Source organism: Dufourea novaeangliae, unplaced genomic scaffold (assembly GCF_001272555.1).
Source record: "Dufourea novaeangliae isolate 0120121106 unplaced genomic scaffold, ASM127255v1 scaffold8, whole genome shotgun sequence".
Lineage (NCBI taxonomy): Eukaryota > Metazoa > Arthropoda > Insecta > Hymenoptera > Halictidae > Dufourea > Dufourea novaeangliae.
The window spans coordinates 872,363-896,732 of record NW_015373923.1 but is presented as its reverse complement, the minus strand read 5'-3'; the positions used below and the strand labels follow the sequence as shown (position 1 = coordinate 896,732).

General features: G+C 38.6%; 2 protein-coding genes across 2 annotated transcripts in view; one reads left to right on the top strand and one right to left on the bottom strand.

The window, feature by feature from the left end:
* Window positions 1-924: 924 nt before the first annotated feature.
* LOC107194967 lies at window positions 925-1,813 on the top strand. The gene is made up of 2 exons (XM_015584686.1): window positions 925-1,468; window positions 1,568-1,813. The coding sequence occupies exons 1-2, from the start codon at window positions 1,310-1,312 to the stop codon at window positions 1,796-1,798; spliced, it is 390 nt and encodes a 129-aa protein (XP_015440172.1). The 5' UTR covers window positions 925-1,309; the 3' UTR covers window positions 1,799-1,813.
* A 2,082-nt stretch (window positions 1,814-3,895) lies between these two features.
* LOC107194528 (low-density lipoprotein receptor-like) overlaps window positions 3,896-24,370 on the bottom strand; it is a 48,869-nt gene continuing 28,394 nt past the window's right edge. The window contains exons 4-14 of the mRNA XM_015584170.1: window positions 17,173-17,292; window positions 14,963-15,085; window positions 9,911-10,143; window positions 8,757-8,961; window positions 7,841-8,152; window positions 7,215-7,515; window positions 6,841-7,132; window positions 6,287-6,767; window positions 5,759-5,845; window positions 5,182-5,450; window positions 3,896-4,446 (exon numbers count right to left, since the gene is read on the bottom strand). Coding sequence (XP_015439656.1) covers window positions 4,402-4,446; window positions 5,182-5,450; window positions 5,759-5,845; window positions 6,287-6,767; window positions 6,841-7,132; window positions 7,215-7,515; window positions 7,841-8,152; window positions 8,757-8,961; window positions 9,911-10,143; window positions 14,963-15,085; window positions 17,173-17,292 — 2,468 coding nt within the window. The 3' untranslated portion in view covers window positions 3,896-4,401. The remainder of the gene's footprint in view (window positions 4,447-5,181; window positions 5,451-5,758; window positions 5,846-6,286; window positions 6,768-6,840; window positions 7,133-7,214; window positions 7,516-7,840; window positions 8,153-8,756; window positions 8,962-9,910; window positions 10,144-14,962; window positions 15,086-17,172; window positions 17,293-24,370) is intronic.

Here is a 24,370-nt window from a genome sequence, read left to right as displayed (position 1 = left end):
TGCCAAACTGCAAAGAAGAAGACAAAGCATAAACGTAGAAGATTTTACACGTGTTCGAAAAGAAGAGAAGAGGACCGATGACGATCAATTTGAATTGGACGTGACGAAATATGTGATTAGTGCAATGATTCCCCTAAAATCAGTGGAAGACATTTATTTTCGCCGCATGTTTCAAAACTTAGGATTTTCGGAAAAAGTGACCAATATAAGCCGGCGCACTGTAGAAAGATTAATGAACAACATGTTTTTAGACAATATGTATAAAATTAAAGAAGACTTGAAGACAGTTTCATATGTTTGCACCACGGTAGATATATGGTCTGCAAGAAGAAAAAGTTTCTTTGCCGTTACAGTACATTGGATTTCCTCAAAGTATGAGAGGAAATCAGCGGCACTTGCATGTCGTCGCTTCGCGGGTGTCCATTCATTAGATAAGGTAACGGATATGTTGAAGACAATTCATGGAGAATTTGGCCTGACCACTGACAAAATCGTGGCTACTATCACAGATAACGCTAGTAACGTTGTTAAAGCGTTTAAACTGTTTGGAATAAAGGAATCTTCTATTACAATAGAAGATGAAGAGGACATTTCATTGGGTTCATCGACAGAAGAAGAAGAAGAAGAAGAAAATGCCAACAGGATATTCATAGATTATGTATTGCCCCGACACATTCGATGTGCGGCACATACCCTAAAATTGTGCGTAACGACGGATATGATGCAAACGATTCGCGGAAATGACATGCTGTCAGTGATTCACACAGGAGTCATGCAAAAATGCAATATTTTGTGGAATGCCGCTATGAGGCCAAAATCAGCTGAAGAAATAGAGAGGATTATTGGCCACACCTTAAGAAGACCTAGCGAGACTAGGTGGAATTCCTTCTATGATTCCCTAACACAAATATTAGAACATGAAAACAAAATTATTGAAATAGGAAGAGTTTTGAGAATCAAAAATATATTAAGAAAAAATGACTTCCTATACATAAAAGAACATTTAAGATGTACGTCACCGATAGCAAAAGCAATAGATATTTTGCAAGGAGAAAACGATATCTTTTACGGGATATTACTACCTTGTCTATTGTCTCTCCAACGGAAGTTGAAAAATTTAACAGAACACACGTGGACATTTTGTGGGCCTTTAAGTGCATGCCTCCTTGTTAGTTTAGAAAATAGATTTACAAATTATTTCAATTTCACTACACCAGAGGCACATAATGTTGCGCTTGCGGCATTGTCACATCCGCAATTTAAAAACCGGTGGTTCCCGTGTATAGAAAAATTTCATCGTGACGAACTCATGGAACTGTTCAAGAAAACGATCACACAGGAACTAAAAAACAACAACTCTTCGGTCACAGCCATGCCCACAACATCATCAACACATGAAGATTTTTTTGATTTCGATGACAATCCAACGGACCAACTTACAGACTACGCATCAAAAGCATCGTTGCAGGTCAGTAAATTGTTACCTAATTGGTAAATACATATTTTTTTTTCAAGTTGATATAATGCAGTACGTATGTTATTAATTTTAAAAAGTTTTGTTTTACAGATACTACATTTCTTGGAAGAAATAGATAAAGATTGGAAAATTTTAGAAAACTACCCAGAAGTAAAGAAAATATTCTTTAAATATAATACACCATTGCCGTCGTCTACATCAGTAGAAAGATTGTTTTCATATGCGATGATCACCAATTCACCGAAGTGTAACAGACTTTCGGACAGTAACTTTCAGAAAAGAGTTATTCTGAAAGCAAACTTGAATCAGTTGGAAAAGTGAAAATGCTGCCGTCAATATAAGGTACTCTACACCTTAATCTTTGTTATTCTAACCTCTTATCCTCTAGTTCAATTTTCGTTCTTTAATATCCATTTCCTAAATGTTACAAATTTTAAGTAATAAATAAGATACGTAAGCCGAAAGCAACGTCGAGACGCATGCGTTTGAATCCCGCCTTTAGCGCTTCGCTGGTCTCAGTTGAATCGCACGCCGAAATGACGAACGACCGTGGTCGTTCTGTGGAACGGAAAATGGTCGCTGCTTGAAATTATAGCGGGAACATGTACAGAGATCCTAAGTTGCCAATTAAATAAGCTGATTCCGAAGAGAGCGAACGGGACACATCGAGACTGAGTGAAATAGTAAAATAACAAAATGATGCCGTAGCGCGTAGGGGGTGGCTGGCGCCACGCAACTGAGCAAAGTACCCCCTTGCACTTGTGTCGTTCAGTTTGCCGGGTTTGTCAATACAGGGCAACTTACGATATCTGCTTAGTATGTATTTACACGCCAAATTTAATCTATAATTCGGGAAAGAAATTAATCACTATTCTATATTTCCAAAGTACATTTTTACAAATTATACATTTTACACTTCTTACTAGGTATGATAATAATGAGGGTAGTGTGATTTATTTTGTATATTTATTTATACAATAATCATTATAATAAATTATATATATATATAATATATATTTATATCATGCGTGTGTAGTGATAATATATATTGCATAGAAATAATGTTTGACACGATTTTGGCGAATAGATTGGCTAAGTTATGCCTTGTGACTCACACAATTAATTGCAACCGATACTCACCACACTCTTGCTATCTTTTGATTAAAATCACCACCGAGCCTCTATATTTTAATTTTGGACTTTGCTTTCTTGCACTCGCAGGTAAGAACATGTGCTTTATTAAAAAGTAGCAAACTTTCATTTTCAAGTTTGTCAGCAGTTCAATTTAATAAAGTATCAGTGTAAAATTCGTTGAAAATATCCATTACACAGTAAAACGTTTGTTTTCTTTTTCTTTAATTGTGAACAAAATTACTAGGACAATTTTGTACAAAAATATAAATTTTTGGAAAGGTTGTAAACAAAAGAAAAAAGTGGACTGTCATTTAAGTAAATTATTTTGCTACTTAGTAATATACACAGCTCTTAGTTCGCCCTAATATTACATACTATACGTATTAGTAATCTTATCTAGAAGAACGTCTGTCTCACATTGAATTATTTAATACAATAATCATAAAGTATATAATAAGTAAAACTTTTAAGCCCGAGGCAATATAATTCTATACATATACACTGATCTTCATTTTAGTGAGTTGAAATACCTAAACAACATTTTTACTTTAACAGACATACAGTCACACTTAGTGTCATTGAGCTGATCTTATTACATCTAGTTGGTTTCGAAACTATTTCATTAGAATTGTAACGTTAATAAAAACACCTGTGAGAAAAGTGATTTCAGTATGATATGAGCCACCTGTGTAAACGCAGGCAGCTTGTGAAAAATAATGTTTGTAACGTGCCCGCAGCACACTGCTTGTTTGTGTCGCGTATGTGACATAAAAGGAGAAATCTACTTTCATGTACAAAAATGAGATACACATTTACATGGTTGAACGCCATTCTTTGAACTATTACTGGATTCGAATATAAGTATTGCTATCCTTAAGTCTATACATACAGTATGGGAAAAAAAGTGTACAATGGTTTCAGGAAAGAATTTCTGACCGCTATAAATACCATTAAATCTTTTTTTTTTTTTTTTTTTTTTTTTTTTTTTGGCACTATAAAATATTTTACGATATACACGGGTAAAACGTATTATAAATAATTTAACAGATTTGAAAAGATCTATGCAAAGGGTTTTCGATAATCCAATATTGTTACTAATGATTTTAAAAATTATCTCTATGATACACTCTGAACTTGCGTTTTATATACATGTGATCTTAATAATGCAACAGTGTCTAAGTATCTAACTGAAAATTAACCTAGAGAACAACGTATACTCTTAAAGAATAAATAGTGAAACAATAACAAGTTAAAGATCTTACATGTAGATAAAAATATTCTATGTATTTATATATATATATTTATATAAATTTAAACGCAGATGCGACGTGACCCCACATTAGTGTGATAAATAGTGCTATATTACATGTTACGCATGTAAAACCGAAGAGAGAACGTTATAAAGTAGGAATTTTCCGGTACCTTATTCAACTACTTGAAAATCAGCGCTCTTTGCACGCTTATTTGGCAACAATTACAGTTCACCTAGACATTTCTCCCTTTATGCCTCGGGGCAAATCTAAATGTTGCACGCGCGTACAATACAATATAATTGAATGACGAGATGCGTAAATTTATAAACGAATAGGCACAGTACAAAGAACAAAAAGTAAACATAATCACAGCTGAGTTGGCAGGCAGACGGGCAAACGCAGGCGCGTACTACTGGACAGGCTCGCTCGACGTTGGTGCGCTTCGTCGCTTTTTACACGTGATTTTTTTTTTGTTTGTTACTTGGTCGACATCATTTCAACAGCCCTGCTAAGCCCGTTTCATTGACAGATTGAGTCTTAAACGTAATCATTAGTTCCAGGACTCGTTAAGGGTTCCTGAGCCTATTGAAATTAAAGTGTTGAAACATGTATCGTTACGCAAACCAAAATATCAAATTAACACCTTGACTGCTACTGACGCTCGATGCAAAACGATCACCATCTACTGTCAGCACCTATAGGCGTTTGGTGGTAATTGTACGCTGGATACCAATAAGTTGAATATCTTGTGATTATACAGGATGTCCCAAAATAGCTTCAACGTTTGCAAATGAGGGATTCCTGGGGTGATTTGAAACAACTTTTTGCTTAGCACAAATGTTATTCGAGGCTTTTTTAACGAGATATTAACGAAAAACCCCGACCAATCAGAGCGCGAGTCTACCGGTTGAGCTTCTGCGGTACCGTTGGTAGATTGGTAGTCAACTGCGATCGACCGTTTCACGCTCTGATTGGTCAGGGTTTTTCGCTAATATCTCGTCAACAAAGCCTCGGATAACATGTTTGCTAAGGAAAAAGTTATTTCAAATCGTCCCAGGAACCCCCCATTTTCGGGATTCGAAGCTATTTTGGGACACCCTGTGTATTTATATATAAACCAAAAATATGGAATAAAAAAAAAGTCTGTGAAGAAGTAATTTAATGGGATTAACGTGGAAACTATTACTGTTGTAGCTCGGCCATACAAAGAAGGCGCTTCGCTCTCGAGTAGCCAGCAGTCAAAGGGTTCGGTAAAATTATATAGAAACACAATATGACATTCTATGTATTGCATGATACGTCAAACAAAGTAATTACCTCTTCTCCAACGGTAGCGGTGGGGAGTGGAAACCTATTTTTCTCAAGACTAAACTGATCTTCTGTGGTTTTTCTATACACAGGATTATCGAAGTTCATACTCGTGACGTTACGATGAAGATAATGCCTGTAGCATAATACTGCTACCAATGCTAGGAGCAACAGCCCGAAGCAGGCCACGCCTATCACTATACCAGCAACTAAACCAGCGTCTGTTGACTCTGCCGCATTACCACTTTTTCCATCCTCATCCGTCGAATGCGATGGATCTAAAAGCAAATATTCTTTTCGTTTTTATAACGCGAAGTTACATACACAAAGCTGTAATCTTAAAGAAGCTTCCTTATTAGTAGACGTTAGGAAATGAATGTTTCGTACAAAATATATTGTATTTGAAGATAGAAAAACCTGGTTGTTAAGTTTCGGACTATACACGATGCAGGTCCCACATTATTATTATTATGAATTATTGAAACATTTCTATATTTGGAAATGTAAGCCAAAGCCAGACGTCTATGATCTACAAACTATGCGAATATACACGTAACTGTTCCAATAATCGTGCAAATATACTTACGAATGGTCGTCGTGGTAACGTTGAACGGTTCAAGTCTCTTGAATGGCTTACTACTTTCTTGCGTTGTTGGCGCTACAGTTGTGGTTACTGGAATATCCCATATTCATGCAACACCGATGCGAAATAATATAAGTAACAACGTAATAAACGTAACGCATTGAAGCGATAGACGTACAACGGAATTAAAAAAAAAAAATCATCGATTATGTTTATCGCAAGTCAATAATGTAGTAAGACTATAAAATGAAAGTAAATTCCTGAACATGCTCGATTTGAAGTATCTTATGAATTTGTACCGTAAGCATTAAATTATCCGAATGACATGCAAGACGTAACAATGTCACGTTAATCATTCATTGCGTATTAAACCAATGCGTGTAACTCTGTTAGAACTATTGGATCAGTGCAAAAGTTTTGATGCATTTCCCGTAGATGATACTATCGCCATTATACATATATATGACCATAAAGAAAAACCATCAAAACTTTTACACTCACCTAAATATACAAACTCTTTATTCGACTTACCCTTTTCTACACACATTAAACCATCCGGTAATAATGTTAGGCCATCTGGGCAAGCGCAACTAAGAAGGGGAGATCTTGAATTAATTCGTGGTGCCGGTAAGCACAGATGGCTGCAATGACCATTCACTGCCTGACATTGGTTCATTCCGTCTGGTTGCCTGTACGGATGGTACACGTGAACGACCATTGGATGTTGCAGACTTCGGACCGACGTGACGGCCTCAACTTCTTTCCCGGTAAATTTATTCGCCTTGAATATAGTCTCCTTGTCCCAATCGGTCCAATAGACATAGTCTTCAAATGTTGTAATACTGAACGGATGCCTCAACGAATCGGGCGAGTAAAGTACCGTCCGCCTACCCGAACCGTCATAATTACATGATCCAATTATATTTAATTTCGCGTCCACCCAATAAACTTTTTTGCCTATTAAATCCAGGGTTAATCCGTTCGGCCATTTCACGTCATTATCCACTATAACCTGTAAACAGTTCAACGCGTCAGAAACCGTGCTCTTAGCTTCAATACAAATCCAATTGATTTCGAAAATCTACCAGCCGATGGGAACCGTCCATGCCCGCTTTTTCAATACGAGCTTCATCGCTCCAATCGGTCCAGAACATCCAGCCTTCCAAAGGGTTCAGGGCTATCGCTCTAGGTTCCTGTATACGGTCCTTTATGAGAGTCTTCCTCATATTACCTTCGAAGTTGGCTAATTCTATGGTATTCTTCGCAGAGTCGGTCCAATATATATGACTGTATATCCAATCGACAGCAAGTCCATCCGACGTTGTTAAACCATCGTCAATAACAACTGTACGTTCGTTACCTTCGTCTATAGGAGCTCTATAGAATCACGGGAAATTTTAAGGAATAGTTGACAGAGGACCGAACAAAACAGTCGAATTTCGATACAGAAAATACGTACTTGTAAATCTTCTTTTCGCTGATATCGCTCCAGAAAATCATACCCGTACGGAAAACAAAGTCCAACGCCGCTGCTACTTTTGTGTTGTTCACTATTTCTGTCATCTCTTGCCGATCTAATGCTACTTTCCTGATGTCATGCCGTCTTGTGAACAGAAGGCTTGCATGGCCTTCCGCTGCTTTGCAACGAGTGTGGTTTCTAGGGTCTTTAAGGTAACCCGCAGCACAGCTGCACTTGAAGGTGCCCTTTTCGTTCAGACAGAATTGGGAACAGCTACCTGGCTGTAGACACTCGTCTATGTCTAATATAAACAACAACAACAAACATAGCATTTCGTTATTGAAGAAATACATACTTTATATACAGGGTAGGTCAATAACTATGTCCACTTTGAATATTGCCGTTATTTGTAATAATATGAAATATTGTTCCTTCAAAATTCCTTGAAAACTCCTCTATGCCTTCACCCACGCAGAAAATGGTTGTGTCACAATATGCCCCCCTCTATACCATGTAAGTTTTGTATATAACATTTTTTCATATTATTACAAATAACGGCAATATTCAAAGTAGACATAGTTATTGATCCACCCTGTATTATTCTGATCTACGAGAACATGTCATACCATCACAAGTTCGGTTATCAATTAACCTGTACCCTGGACTACAGTCGCATCGAAAACCAATAGGTAAATCGATGCAAATTTGGGAACATCCGCCATTGTTATTCAGACATTCGTTCACGCCGCAGAGCTCGGCACTTTCATCTTCCCACCCAATGCAATCTCGAATTTTATTGCAGACATTGTAAATAGGAATGCAGGATCCCTCGCTACATTCAAATTGAGTCACAGGATCACAGGTGATTCTTTTGCTTGTACAATTTTTCTCGTCGCTGCCATCAGCGCATTCTGCTTTTCCATTGCAGTACAAATAACCTGAAATATTATTATATTATGTATAAAAATGTATTGTACATAGATTCAGGCGAAAAAGTTCTGCCAGTAACTAGAATATATGTTTGCGTAACCTATTAGTTAGGACAGTAAGTTTCGTCTCTTAGTTTCATGAAAAATTCATGCAAGAGTGGAACGCAAGAGAGTTTCTTGGCTTACCGCAATCTGCCTTAATTTACATTTAGGGACCGGTGTAGTAATCTCATTTAAAGTTAAGCAGATTTCGTTGAGGGTTACTACAAATAATAGTATGTGAGGTCACCACATATGACTTAGTGATATCTACACTACAATGCTGTTCTCTACTATAATCCTTGCGCATCCACAATCATTTCATCGAAAATAAGAACTTTATATTCCATTACTTATTGACAAAAACCATTCATACATATTACTTTAACAGACAATAAACTATTCCTAATATTTGCTAATTTTACAGTCGACTCAACATTTGTCAAAATTACAGACTTTCGTCCCTGGTTCGGATGGTGGGCCTACAATTAAACTTAAGTTTTACTTCTATGATTTCATGATTAAATATCCTTTCTTTCCGCGCAATCGTTCAGATAAAAGATTGTTTGGATACCTGATATACAGGTGTGACGGTCTTCGCACTGAAACTGATCGCGTCTGCAAGTAACATTGTGACATCGGTCCGACGATTCGTCGGCGCCGTTTGGACAATCTTTCTCCCCGTCGCACATCCAGTCTTGATGTATGCACGTGATATCATCTCCGCAGTCGAATTCCTTCTTGCTGCAATGACTGTGGTGGCCGCCATTGGACAATGGCTATAAAATGTCAAAAATGATTGGAAGGGCTTACTCTGACGACCATAAAGAAAATAAATATTGCTCAGAATAACACTGAGCGTATCAAGAAGAGACAGGAGACAAGGTAATTAGACAGCCATAATGGTGGTGACAAAACCGTGTCACTGAGTTTGTACAACCAACTGAATTCGTTATGAGACAAGAATTGATACATGATATTTCTTGTACGTAATCAGATTACCTTGAACAGTATAATTGTCAACACAGAATTTCTACAAAGAAGACATAATCACTTGAAGACAGAAACTTGCTTGATATTAGTAACTTTAAGCCACTCTTTGGAAAGTAGTCTCATTTGGCAAATCGTATAACGGCAATCTACATACAGAGTACCCTCACGAGCAAACTCGGCTTCCGTTAGGGGAAAAAGTGGCGTAAGAAAAGAGCTTCCTACCATTTAGCAAAATTTATTTCAGGTACTGAAATAAATGTTAAACCGAATGTTAATTTGGCATGAATTTCAGTAATTGCCAAAACTAAATGGTAGGAGATCCTTTCACCTACCTCACTTTTTCCCCTAGCGGAAGCCGAGTTTGCTCGTCGGTGTACAGTGGACTCTTACTATATTACCACTAAACATATTGCCACGCGAGACACTTCCTTTTCACACGTACTTTCGCGCGCACAAATTCGTTCTCCCACCCGAGACTACAACGGCAGAATTTAGCATGGAGAGGGCTCTGACTCATTGCCATTTTACTCAAAGTTAAATGAAATGTGGAAGTTTTGTTCGTGAAAAATTGTTTAGTTTTAAGAAGTGCATCAATTAGCAAAATCAGATGAGACATGATGATCATCCTGATTTTTTTTAATACAAATAATCATACGATTTATAAATTTCAAGCTGCCTATATACAGTACAGAACTAAATTCTGTCTTTTTTTAACAATATTGTTATCCCACAAACCTTGCACCCGATTTCGTCGGAACGATCCGGACAATCAATGTCGCCGTCGCACCTCCAACGCGCCGGTATACAATGATCCTCCGAGCAGGCGAAATCTGTTGGCTCGCAGGTGACCTGTTTGCAATCCTTCTCGTCGCTGCCGTCCTCACAATCGTCGTCGTCATCGCAGGCCCAAGACTGCTGGATACATTTCTTATTGGCGCACGTGAACTCGTCGGATCGACAGGTGTTGTCTAACAGGAACACGTTTCAGGGAAAAGACAAAATGAAAAGCGTCAGAGATGTTTCGTGACTTTTATCTGCAATTAACGTGTATACACGTTCTATCACATAATCACGGTAAAAAAAAGAACGGTGCCCAACTGATCCGTGCCGTTCGATCGTATAACGGCCGGCTATAAGCGGCACGAATCAACTGAGCATGGATGCACAGCATGCGGAAGAAACACAATTCAGTTCTTTTAGAAGACGTTACCCGGGTCTATATTGACCCATAGTGTCAATAATTTTGATAATTAATCATTTTTCTTGCGATCAGCTACTATAAGAGGACGAATTGGTTTTTAGAGAATACACATAAACGGAAAAATTCGTGGCATGCACACAGTCGTCATTAACACTCGTTTATCAAGGATCATATCATTATTATAGTAAAAAAGGGGATGTCGAGGATATCGAGTTGACTTCTTGGAAATTAAATTCTAAGGTACGGTAATTCACGTTTCAAAAATGCGAAAGCCGTGCATTTAAACGATACGAGACGAGCTTGTTTGCGCCCTCGCGAGACGATACCGCGCCGGAAGAAATAAGTCTGGCTGGCATGGTTCTGTAATTAAGCGAGGCAATTAACCGGTCCTTGATCAACGACAAGCGCGGTCTAGTGTTACTAAGACGACGACACAGCGTAACGTTAAGTCTAACATACAGCAAGAAGCTGCTCGTTCGTCGACGAACTGGAACAAGCTGGATCGTTCCCACAGGAAACGCCGTATAGAGTGTTGGCTTTGTATAGGGTGGACCGATAATAATCTATTATTTTCTCGTGTTACCGTTAAATTAGAATCAGATGCAAGCGAGTAAAAGATCATCGAGTGGAAAAAGGTTATGCGTAACTTGTCATAATCGCTCTTGTCCCTTATATGTAGTAGATGTGCCAATAAATAATCCACTATTTTTTTTCCTACAATATTGTATTTTCTTGGAAAGAACTCGAACATTTTTGTTCCTTCAATAATATTTGTTATTTAAAAAAACCTAAACGATCCTTATGTCATTTTGAATGAACTTGAAATCGAAAGGGTATCTTAAATTTGAATTGTACTTCGCCCTTACTGTAACCATAGTGAATTACTTTTTGGTACACATATATGTAGATATCCTGATTAGAATAGAAAGCTTTATATTGTGCATATATTCTTGTACTCTGTATTTGTATGATTATTCATGGAATGGGTTGTATTAATGATTACTATTGCACAGAATATAGATTTCTGTAATAATCCCTATAGGTGTATATTAATCTGGGACACCGTAAATTTGTATCGACATTCGCAGTTCAACTATGGATATTCGATTGTAAATAACATAGATATTGAACATTATTGCAAAGTCCCGGAGTAACAGTAATAATATAAATGTTTGAATTGAATAAAAGAATCACCGACTTTAATCACGATTACGGATATGTAATAAATTAATGTTACTTTACTGCATCACTATTCTTCTGTGCTTTTTCTTTCTTTCTAAGTTATTATTCAGCAGAATAATTGCAAAAGCTAGTAGCTACAAAAGAAAACTCCAAAATTCAAGAAATCCCATATATCTAAGCCAACACTGTATATCGTTGAATATTCACTTGCGTGGAATGCAACGAACAAAACATGTCAACTACGATACGACAATATTCACGTAAGATTAATCATTCACATAAAAAAAAACATCAATATGTATGCGCAACAAGGCTCGGATTAGTGCCCTCCTACTGGGACTGCTCAAATGCCCAAAAACGGGGAGCTAGTTCATATTTAACCTAAAAACTGCTCGAATACATTAGATCGTCTTGACACGTTAGCTAAATCGGGGTGAAAAGTAATTTTTTGTGCATTGAACATCCGAGCCTTACTGCATCTACAAACTAAAACACTTTATAGGCAATCTTTCCTTGCATCTAGTATCGGATACATGCTACATTCGACCCTTTACGGTTATTTGGCTTGCCATTATTTAAATTCATTTAAAATGAAACGATAGGATTTTTATTTGTTATATACATTGTTTTTTTTTTTTTTCACTTTTCTTTGTGAAGAAAATTGCATGGAATACGTTAAAGGGTCGGATACAGCAAACCGGTAGAGTAAGCGAGGGAAGAAACACAAAAGAGGCAAACACACTACGAGAACAGCATCGACGTATGTATAATAACTCGTGAATCGACACGGCGAACAAATCATACGTCACTTGATGAAAAATCGAACGTCTCGTCGCAGCTCGCGCGATTAGTCTTCAGTTTTCGCAGGGAAAAAGCTCGTATAGAGGGAGATGTATATTACGGGTATATGAAAAGCTCGACATCCGAAATTCCTTGAAGTTGACAGGAAAAAGCACTCTACGTTATGACACTTAATGCAGTAAATCATCGATGAGTGTTCAAAGGCTTCTCAGCACTGAGTGATCGAACGTCATTCCACGGGGGACCCCTCAATGGTGGGAATGACATCTTAACACTTAGTGCCGATTAAAATTCATCCTTAATGGATCGACTCCGTTGATCTCCATTGAAACATTTTAATCGAGAACCTTCAATTTTAAAACAATGATATTTACAATTTTCTAAACACAGTAATAATGATCAAACTAATGTGTGTTAAATCGATTTTTTTTTTATAAATCACTTGCAATAAATACCAAGTAAAAATAAGATTTTAACTGAAGAGAACGACTGAACATTCTCAGATAAAGTTCATCTCAACAATTTTACAAGTAATTTTTTATATATATCATTTTCAAATAGAAATTTCGCGACTGTCAATTTCTGTCAACGGTTGTATCGAACACCGATGCATATTGCCAGTATCAAAACGAAGACATCGATCAGTAGATCTATTTATACCCGTCAAATGCGTCAGATGCATCTAAATGCGCTAGGAGCATCTGAATACGTCAGGTGAATTCAAATGCGTCAGGTGCATGAAAATGCGTGAGATGACTCTGAATGTCACAGGTGAATCCAAATACATCAGATGGATTGTAAAATGCCTCAAATAGATCTAAATACAGATGAACCCAAATGCGTCAAATGAATCCAAACGCACCAGGTGAATATAAATGCGACAGATGCATCTAGCGGAGTCATTTTACGGCGAAATTGAACTTGCATTACTTTTCGAAGAATGAAAACGGCTTAATTAGAGAGAAGCATGCGGCATGCAACGATTGCAGAGCACACGGTGTCCCCGATTAATCCCTGAAAAACGCGAAGTGGAAGCGTGGCGCATTTTCAGCTGTTCCGCTTGTATATTAGCGCGGCGTCGACGGCCCCCGCGACGCTAACTTTTAATATCCACCCTAATAAGCAGCCCCGTGTACCGACGGAGGCGCTCAGCTCTAACGCGATATTAACAGTCCATCAGTTTCCCCTTTGTTTAATCATTTTCGTCGAGCGTGTCGTCGGTCCAATAAATCTCAACTTTTCGACCGTTCCGAATTCACCCAGCCCGCTAGCCAAGCCGAGGGAGAAGGATTTATGAGTCGAGATTAAAACGTGTGCACCCTTGTTTTTTCAAACGTTCCACACACAGCAACATCCGACCGATATTTTGAAAATTTGTCCACAACGAGGACAAATAGGACTACATACTCATTTCTTTTTTTAAACTTTTCAATTACACCCTACTAGTATAAAATTGCATTTCTTGAAAACAATTGCAAAATAAATGGTTAAAAAATATTTCGTTTTAAAATGAAATAATTTGTATTTGGTACTTTTATGTTTTCACTGTAAGTACTCATAAAGCTCATTTTGATCAGTTTGTTGATTCAATAGTTATGATTTATTGGAAAAAGGTTGACCCTAAATTTCAAACAGCTGTAAAATCAACAATTTTTTTAATTTTCAAACATCCTTCGAGATACGTTTATATATTGCTAAAGACTACAATAACATATATCCAAATATGAACGAAATCCGAAATGGTGCTCCAATGAGTATCCGATTTCGTGTGGACCCTCCGATGCTCCGAAATCAAAAGCAATCTCAAAGTTTACAATTAAAACGGTAACAATCCGGAAGCATGTTGCTTTTTTAGGTGCGCTCTAAATGACACTTTTCGCGGGTAATTGTTACAAAAAGGGGCAGTATTCGAGTGCTGTGAGGCTTTATGAGTCGCGGAAAGCGCGTTCGTTATTAAATTGGCCGTGCATTAACTCTCCGCTAACAGGGTGAAGAACTTGTTACACAATTAGGAAAGTGTAATAGAGCGCTGATAAAGGAGTGAAATTTAACTAGTTATTGGCCAATTCAACTTTCCTCACGGTTCCGCCGCCACCAAAGTTTAACCAACATATTGAAAATAGATTGAACGAGCTTTCGGTCGAGCTATTATTGAAATAATTTCGTAAAATTTAACGTTCTCAAAGGACCATGCGAAACTATTATTCAACAGTTTCACGTTGTTTTTCACGCCATTTTGTTTACTCTATCAAATTGCTCTGTTACCCCCGAGAGAGATGGAAATTTAACGCTTCGATGGCCACGTTCAATTAATGATACATTTTTTGTAAGCAAGTCTACCAGCCGAATTCTTGCGCTCTGATTGGTCGGGGTTTTTCGTTAATATCTCGTTAACAAAGCCTCTGACAAAATTTTTGCTAAGGAAAAACTTGTTTCAAATCACTTCACGAGTCTCCCATTTCCGGGCCCTCCAACATTTTTCTTACACCCTGTATAGAAGGGGTGACAAGCGTATGGAGATTACAGAAAAGCTGACAAGAGTACAGAGATTATGTATAGATGAGGCAACATGCATATTAAGGTGTCCGCATGCAGAAGCTTACTGCACTCAGTCTCGTCTGAGCCGTCCGTACAGTCCTGGTTGCCGTCGCACAGCCATGTGAGTGCCACGCACTCGCCGTTCCCCGAGTGACAGGTGAACTGTTCCGCCGTGCAATTCTTCGTCCCTACAAGATTGACAATTGATTGCACTAGTTCTTACCACCGACAAGATCGGCTGGCGGGCCTACGCCCACCGTCCGTGCAATGTTGTGACACAACGACATTCGTTGTGTTGCTTTATTTTCGTCGAGAGCTGCCTCAGGTATTTATCGCGCGAATTGCATCCCCAAGGTCAATATCACGTCAATTTTCCACGTTTCTACGGTGTATTCCGTTCGTATCGCAAAAATGTTCGTCCAGAGTCGATACGGTAGATCTCATATTACCGACCGTTCCGAGTGTAGTTCTCGATCTTGCGACACTTGACAGTTCACATATAGATAATTTATATGACAGAAAATGTTTCCATTAATAGCGATTATTGTTCTTTTTTAAGTAGTACTGAGTGATCTTTAATGCCCAAAGCAAAATCAGCACAATAAATCAGTGTGAACTAACAAGGAACTCTATATTTGTCGTAACAAATACAAACTATTTCACATCTCGGTAAGGCTTTTGACTTCCCAGTGATACTTGCGCAATGGTCCACACATTATCAACAGCCGTTCCAAACGAAACCCATAAATCCCGCCAAGTCGGGCCCGCAACACGTTCTCCGGACATTCTAGTCACGCAAATGGCTCTATAATAATACAGTCTCTGGAACTACGCTCGAATCGACCGGGTACGCGTGATCGGTGTATTTCAGAGTAGAAATTACTCGACAATTTCATTAAAAAGAACAAGAAATCTCGAAGGAGAGGTAGAATTATCCAACATCGCAGGAACAGATTTTTCCTTCCTTTGGGACACGTGTATTTCGGTTCAGCGGATGTCGAAAGGTGACGTTTACAGTTCTGTCACAAGAGGTTGTACTGCTCGTACCCCACGAAATACGATACGCAAAAAGACGACTGTGACAATTTAATCTTTAACGAACGAGCGGACCTTTATTAACAATTATCGAGAGAATTACGTATTCTAGCCCCACTGCTTACTTCAGGTCTGAAAGTTTATTTATTACGAATATTTATATACTAAAATACGAATGAGCAAGGAGTGAAAAAATATATATATAACTTCCGAGTTCTACGTTTATGCCTAGACAAATAACCAAAAATACTTGATTATGTTTAGCGACAAACACAGGTGACCCATTCGCGTGTCTGCTCAGTATGGTCGTTTTGCTATCTAAGGCAACTATATGCTGGCCACCTAGTGCCGTGACCTTTCGTTCGTTAAAGGTGAAACATACATATGTACAGGGTGTCCAGTGAGATATTCAATAAACTTTACCCATGTGTTCCGTGGATCATTCTGAACAAAAAATGTCATACGTGGTATGTTTGTCCACATTATTACCGTTACAGAAATCATGTACCAATATAATATCGGACTATATCTCAGTAACGAAACAAACTTATAGTGCAGCAGTTCTTAACCGATTGTTCCTCGGAGAACACTAATGTTCCGTGAACTTGTTACGAATGTTCCGTGTGAAATTATGAAAGCAGCGTACTAGCTCGGAAACTACGCTCCAACGAACTTTAGCATAAATGTGCAAGCACCGTTTACAATGCAGACAAGATGCAACTTGCATGTTTCGAGTGTTTAGTGAACTTGGTGTTACGCAAATTTTTCTTATAATCAAAAGTGTCTCAATCGTTTCTATTCTCCTTAATAATATTTTAAAGACATTATCGATATATCGAAATATCGATAACATTTCGATACCATCAGCATTTATCAATAACTTTATTGTTGATCGTACCTCTATATCGGACACCCTGTATTATTGTCTTTTGAACGAAATTTAATCTTCACAGATGCGTTACCAGTACACACCCTCTCCCGCGACAGAACGTGTTTTCCCGATAGTATATTTTCTTCCAATGACCAACTTGCCATCCTGTTTCCAATGGGAACGTGGTATTAAGGGATGCAATTTTCGATCCCGAATACCCGAGGCATCGCTGTCCCGCAGTTATCTGCCTTTTCTCAGCCCCTCCAATCCCGTGCGTGTGTGTCTCGTCCCTCGCAAACGGTCCTCCGCCGGCGTGTGCGTTGAACTACATATCGAAACCTGCGGGCTTCATCGGTTTAAAAAACTTACTGCCACAATTTTTCTCGTCGAGACCGTCCATGCAGTCGAGCTGATGGTCGCACACCCAGTTCCTCGGTATGCACTTCCCCGGGCTGCACTCGAACTCCATCTCGCTGCACGGTTTCGACCCTTTTTCGTCGCAATCGTTTTAGCGTCATTCTCGTTCTTCTCCTCTATTTTCTCGCGTTACCACGACCGCCGAGAAAGCCCGCCACCATGGATGCCCGCCGTTCGAGGTATACATATACATATAACCCATCTCGCGCCGGAATACGTGTTGGTTATAAACGAGATTCACTGGCCACCCACGAACACGATTCGTTTTATAGGCGGATTTATCGGTAGTGGCGAGTACCTGCGTATATCTGGTAGCGAGTTTTGGGAAACGAACGATATGACACGGTGATCGACGGGGAGTCGAATCGAGTTAGTTCAATTCGAGATCGATAAATGTGTATCGATGTGGTGTACACCGGCGAGCAAACTCGATTTCCACTAGGGGAAAAAGTAACGAATTAAGGAAACAGCCTCCTACTACTTGGTAATGGGAACTATTGAAATTTATACCAAATTATCATTCAATGCAACATTTATTTCAGTACTTGGAATAAATTTACCAAATGGTAGGAGACTTTTCTTTCACTAGGGGAAAAAGTGACGTCGAAGAAAAGTCTCCTACCACTTCCTAAATTTATTTCAAGTACTGAAATGAATGATAAACCGAATATTAATTTGGCATAAATGTCAGTAACTCCCAATACCAAGTGGTAGAAGGCCCTTTCCCTACGTTACTTTTGCTCCTAAAAGAAGCCGAGTTTGCTCGTCACTTTACCGCTACTGAGAATGAGTGACAAGAGGTCGATACATATATTGAGTACAGACTGGTCGTGTTCCCGCCTTTTTAGATATTCCCACTCTATTGTCTTTAGCCGTAACCGTCTTTAACGGTTAAGGTACGTTTTCACGTGACAGTAAAAGTGATCGCGTTTGTCGTCGTGACACTGTACGCCAATATAAACCCATGTCACGACAACACAACATTTAGTTTTCACGACGATAAAAGTCATAACATTCAGTGTCATAGTCATGATCATAAAAGTCACGATTTGCTGTCACGCGAAAACGTACCTTAAAGCCTGTAAATTAGTATATACTTCAAGATTCATATTCTCATAAATATTCGTAGTCTAGTAATAGGGTTTAATATTCAAGACTACTGTTCGATGGATTTTTGGGGGTTAGGGGAAACGATTCTGCAAGACAAATATGATATATGTAGATTGACAGATGAAAATATTCGAATTTTTGTGTAACTGTTCGAATTAAAGTGCTGAATAAAAGTGCAACGTGGAAATGGTCGCAAATTTCGCCGCGTCTTCGAAAAGCCCTCTTTCCTTTTCCCGGCCAATGGGATATTTCTTAATCGGGAGACGAAGTAGAGGGAGCTCAGAACGATACGACGGTAACATTTCATGCTTGTTACCTGACCTCTTCACCGATCGCATTTGCAAACACTGGCCCCTTCCGTCGACGCGATTGCATTTACCTTAGTGATATCGAGGGTCGCGTTCAATTTCCATAACCTCTCGTGTCTCGGAACGATCCACCGTTTGGATGGGAGAGATCGATATCGGTTGGGCGCTTTGACCCGACCGCCATCATCATGGATGGGAATCGTGCGGCCATTATTTACGAGAGTACGCTTTTAATATTAATTACTCGGTCCATCAACCCCCACCCACCCCACCCGTGACGCTACTGAAATACTTTCGACCGATTTTCGAAAGGAAAAGGAAATAAAAAAAAAATAACTTTCGACGTTTTTCGATCTGTGGAAGGAAACGGAAATCGGAGGGACGGTTAGCGGGAAATAAAAATAAAACGAAGGCGTATAACTGGAACACGGATCGGTCCAGTTATACGGAACACGGTGGTTCATCAAGGATTTTTTCGGACCGAAGTAAAAACAATATTTGCCCCCGAAAAAACCACGATTGGTGATCGTGGTTTTTACGTTAATTAACCCCCCCCCCCAAAATGTCGGTAAAGGACTGATTTTGTTAGGTCTACACCGCGACAGTTTCTATCGGTGGTTTACGGATCCCAATGGTATTGATATATCGTATCTAATATATATAAAATATTAATTAATATACAAGGTGTCTCACGTAGGTTTCGCCACGAAATTTCACGAAGAAAGCTGAACTGAAGAATTCGAACGACCGTAAATATATAACAAGAAAGACACAAATAACGTATAAAAAGTTATCAGAAGTTATACAACGCTGCGGTATGTTTGTACCTTTGAACGTTCGATTGTGTCCGAAACGAACGCCTTGATATACATACATAACCACGATGTTGCATAACTTCTGTTGATTTTTTCTACATTATTTATACGTTTCTTGCAACACATTTATAGTCGTTGGATCTGTCAGGATTCGTCCTAATGAAAGACGTCTAACATTTTTTTTTTAAATTCAAGGAAAATCTTACAATTTCGTAGCGATACTTACGTGGGACACCCAGTATATCGTACAATTTAATTCAGTGGAGGTTATACACTCCGGCAGTTCCAGTATTGAATCATCAGCGAACTCGATATCGCGAGGCGGAAGCGACGGGTTCGCGACACGGTCGTTGCATAAAATGAAAAACAATGGCGGCGGACCTGATACGCGAGTGTCAGAGGCTAATGAACAACTCGAAGAAATAACACACGATCGGACGTCGCAGTAAACACACATTCGAGTCAATGTCGTTTGGCTAAACGAATGACGACTGGATCGCGATGCATGCGACTCGAGAGAGGATTTTGAGCTTCTTTTTTGCAGTACAGGGTAAATATAAAAACTGTCCACCCAAGTACTGTTAGTGTCCCTAGTACTGTCACTTTATTTATTTCACGTAGCAAAAATGTAACGTATAAAGAATTGGGAACCAACAATTTTATTATTGAATTGGAAATCTGATTTACATAAAAGAAAGAAATATATGTACTTGTATTTAAAAATTGATGTTGAAAAATGAAAGTGCAATTTGAGCGTCCGAAACGCGACCATGTGAATAGGAAACGATGGTGAAATCGTAGTAAAGAAATAGCTATATTTTTACTGTTCTCGCTTATATCTATTGCACAGAATGAACTGTTAAAGTATGTAAAAATTACTTTAATTGTTGAGCTGACAGTTATAGGGATTGCTCATAGATTTCAGTTAATTATTAATTAATTCTTCATATTTAATGTCTAAAACTATTTTTTGTTAATGAAAGAGATGTTATATGATATTATATTTCAAACTGAGACGATTTTTAGGTTAATTGGTACATCTACCCTATACTGACGAAAAGAAAATTCAAACAGTGGAGTTTGTCTCACTTCGGCCTGTGACTGATTCAATTGTCGAAATAACGAATATAGATAATAGATCAATACACACAAAGAACCTTCCGCCTAAATGCTCGACGTTGATGTCGAGCCTCTAATGACGGAACACGATCGATTATCATTACGAGATTCTGTTTTCGATTAACGCAAAGACAAGATCGATCGTTGAATAGAAACTTGCGAAACTGATTCACACGCGTACACATTTGGGTCACGGTATCAACCGTATCGATAACAGAACAACGTCAATAATAGACCCTGCTTAACACTAGAACTATCAAGCAACTCGAATTACTTGCTAACACATTTTCGCAGATCTTTTGTAACTTTTATTACGATACGACATTAAAGAAATAAGTTAATTTATAAATTTGTAAATTTTCAAAAGTTTGCCATATTTATCGATCGATCGAAAAATATATGCGTTTATCGTTGGTAGTTCTAGTGTTAACAACCACCACGATGAACCGAAGCGTCGCGACACAGTCGAGAGTCACAAGTTTCTCGCGATTCTAATTCCGCGTCAGCTCGGTTGCCTTGATTATACGTATAGATCGGACACTTGTCACGGCCTCTTCGGTGTCGAAATCGTCGTACGATTCTCAGGTGAAAAATTATTTTTAGAACCTAGAGTGTCCACATTAATGGTCTCCGGGAAACGTAAACGGGATTCCCCGTTCACCCGTTCTCGCCGGTCCAATGCAAACGGGCGTTCGATCGATTCCGTAGATAATGGATCGTTACTTTTAAATAAACTCGGTTGAAATCGACTGCGCACGATACGGGACTTAATTAACGTTACGAGACTCTATGGGCGTAATAGAAATTATACGTTCAGTGGTATGTGCTGCGCTAAATTAGACGCCTATATTACGCGCCCGGCGCGAAACTAATGGGCCTAGCTGTAATTTGCTGTTGTTACTGTTATTTTATATTCGATCGACAGGAAATTCCAGGTTTGTAGGGGAAAAAGAACAAGATGTTATGGAAAGTACGTTGAATATTGATACAGAATTTTTGCGATGCAACACAATTGGACGCTACTTTGGAAAATTTATTCCTTTCCAAGATGGCGGTCTCAAAGAAAGAATTTTCTACAGGTTCAACGAATCTTCTCTCGAGAGAGAGATTCTCCCCGAATTCGACCAGGCACAGGAGCAGCCAGAAACACGCTATACAAAAGGGTCGGAATCCTAACGGTAGGTTTCGTTCATGCATCAATCCGCCTCACCTGCGTGAAACCGGTCCGAAAAGTTGCACTTTCACATACCTACCTTTTGCATCTGCGCGGAGAGGTGAATCGCGCCTTTTGCATGGGAACACACGATCGTCGTCGCGTTTTGCCATCCCGAAAAATTCATTTGAAATTCGTTCAGTCGGTTTACCCTCCTACGGTAGCTACCCCCGAATAAATTTTCTAATTGACCGGGAACGATATTTTTCGGTTGAAAATTCTAGTTGGAAGAAATTAAAAAACCCTAAAAAAATGCTGAAAATGTGAATTTTTCATAGAAATTTTGCAACGACTGGATTTATATTTTTACAGTAACTATTTATTACCATTAGTATTGTTCTTAAAATTTACCACATTTTTTGGTGAGGTGTTAACAAAATTTAAAACATTTTCAGCATTTTTTAAGCATTTTTAATTTTTCTCAAACGAAAATCTTCGATGGAAAAGTTGGAGCAAAATTCGGTATCCACAATGTATGATATTCTTTTCAGAATTTTAACACTGAATATCGACCATGCAGCAATAACATTTTTTAATCACAGCTATCGTAATGTGATTTCGAAAAATTTATTCGAACCAACGAATAATAAATAGAGTCCCCGGCTGTATTAATGCGCGTTTAAACAAACGACAATAGATTAACCTCTACCGGAAATATTTATTGCATCGTTCGAGTACTTAATGGCCGCTGTCACGTATACGTTTTTTTTAAATTCTTTCTGAATGATTACTTTCCGGATGCATCGAAGTACTTTTTCTTTTATTCGTTATTCGTAACTCTTTATCGAAATAACGAGTATGTCCATCTCTGATTTTAATAAAGATATATTTAATTGACAAAGTAATATACCTGAACGTCAACCACATTCAAATTCATTAGCTTCCATATATCGATTACTCGCTCTATTCGACATGAGTACTTTTTTTTCGATACCGAGGATATATTGCCACCGAAAGTACTGATACTGAAAAATGCTCGGTATCGAAACGAAAGTATCGATTGTTTACTTGTATTTACTTGGATCGATTCATCCCTACTGATGGTTACATTTCGACACTAATTTTCGATCGGACAGCCAGCAGTAGAATAATCTAAGCCGATCACGTCTCGTGCACCACCCTGTATTACTTAGCTCGCCTGTCTGACCATCACTAGCTACTTCCACTCGCATTGAACCCTACAACGCCTGAATTTATGAATTTCTAATACGATAAATTAATTACTGCTCACTTCAGTTTACCGGTGTGCCTAGTTAAAAAACATGGAAAACTGAAGCAAAATATACTGAAAGATCAGAAAATATACTAAAAGGAAACAAATATACTATGAAGGTCGTAGAATTAGTCAATGACCCCATTCGAAAGCATAAATCTCTTTGCAAAAGATAGATGTATTTGGTATGTATCATGTATGTATATGTTACGGCAAACGTAAAAAGGTTAATATTTATAAACGTTGATACTGTAGTATAATTTCTGTTTCTCAACAATTTCGAACGAATTGATCGAAGTCTCTGTTCGTTTCTCCTAAGTAGAATCAGCGAGTAATAGTCAGACACGACAAGCCAGCTTTTTTTTTGAAATTCAGTTTGTTCGGAGTTAAATTGCTTTTGGAATTTAATTTCTTTGAAATTCAGTTTTTTGGAATTCAATTTCTACTGAAAGTTAGTTTCTTTTGGAATTCAGTTTTCTGGAATTAAAGTTTCCCGTCTCTTCAGACTTTCCTCGTCACTCCCGATTCGTGATCACAGATGCAATCGATTCGTTATCGAGAATCACGGCATAACCAATCGGTTCACCGTAAATAACCCTAACGTGGGCGCAGGACGCTCGTGTCCCCGTACAATTAGCAAAACGCGAAAGTAATCAGCGCACCTGTTTCCCGCGTTTACGTTCGAGGGATGTAGGGGGAAGGAGGGTTGGTGGCTCATTACAATTGAATATTAATTACGAAACGGGTCGAGGGGTCGCGAATCGTACACGTCGCGAAATACACGGGCGTGAATATTAATTCCTCGGGCGTTGCGTCGAAAACGGGACGACTGGTTCGTGTGATTATTAATAACCATACTCGCCCGGGTTTATCGCTTTTGCCTAACCGATTTGCCACTGTAATACAACAATACGTCGCGATAAGAATAACATCGAGACGGCTAATCATGGTGACACACGGGACACAGGGTTTATCCGTGAATAGAGAGAGAGAGGGGCCACCCCCAGTTTAATGTTTCACCTGACACAGAGGCCGCGACGAATCGGTGATTCCACCGTTGCTCGATAAATTAATGTCGTTAAGCTAGTCGGGAAATTCTGTGACGGTGAATTATGGTGGCGGTTTTCACGATTAGAGGGAAGTTGGTAACGCGTTTGAATTTTCGTATCGATAACAAACTGTGATACAGACTATGTATAACTTGTATGTACACTAAATCTTCACTGATCTCAAGAGTATCTATTGGAACTGCCTAATGACGGTTATGAGGTAGGAGAAAGGTTGAAATTTGTTGAACAGTGATTATCAACCGACGGATGGCTGTACTTCAGTGGTCCATTCGTTACTCGATCACCCTATATATCCCGTTTCT

Coding starts and splice junctions, on each gene's coding strand:
- LOC107194967 (XM_015584686.1), top strand. CDS start 1,310: ATGGAACTGTTCAAGAAAACGATCACACAGGAACTAAAAAACAACAAC. Junction 1,469..1,567: donor CATCAAAAGCATCGTTGCAG/GTCAGTAAATTG, acceptor TTTGTTTTACAG/ATACTACATTTCTTGGAAGA.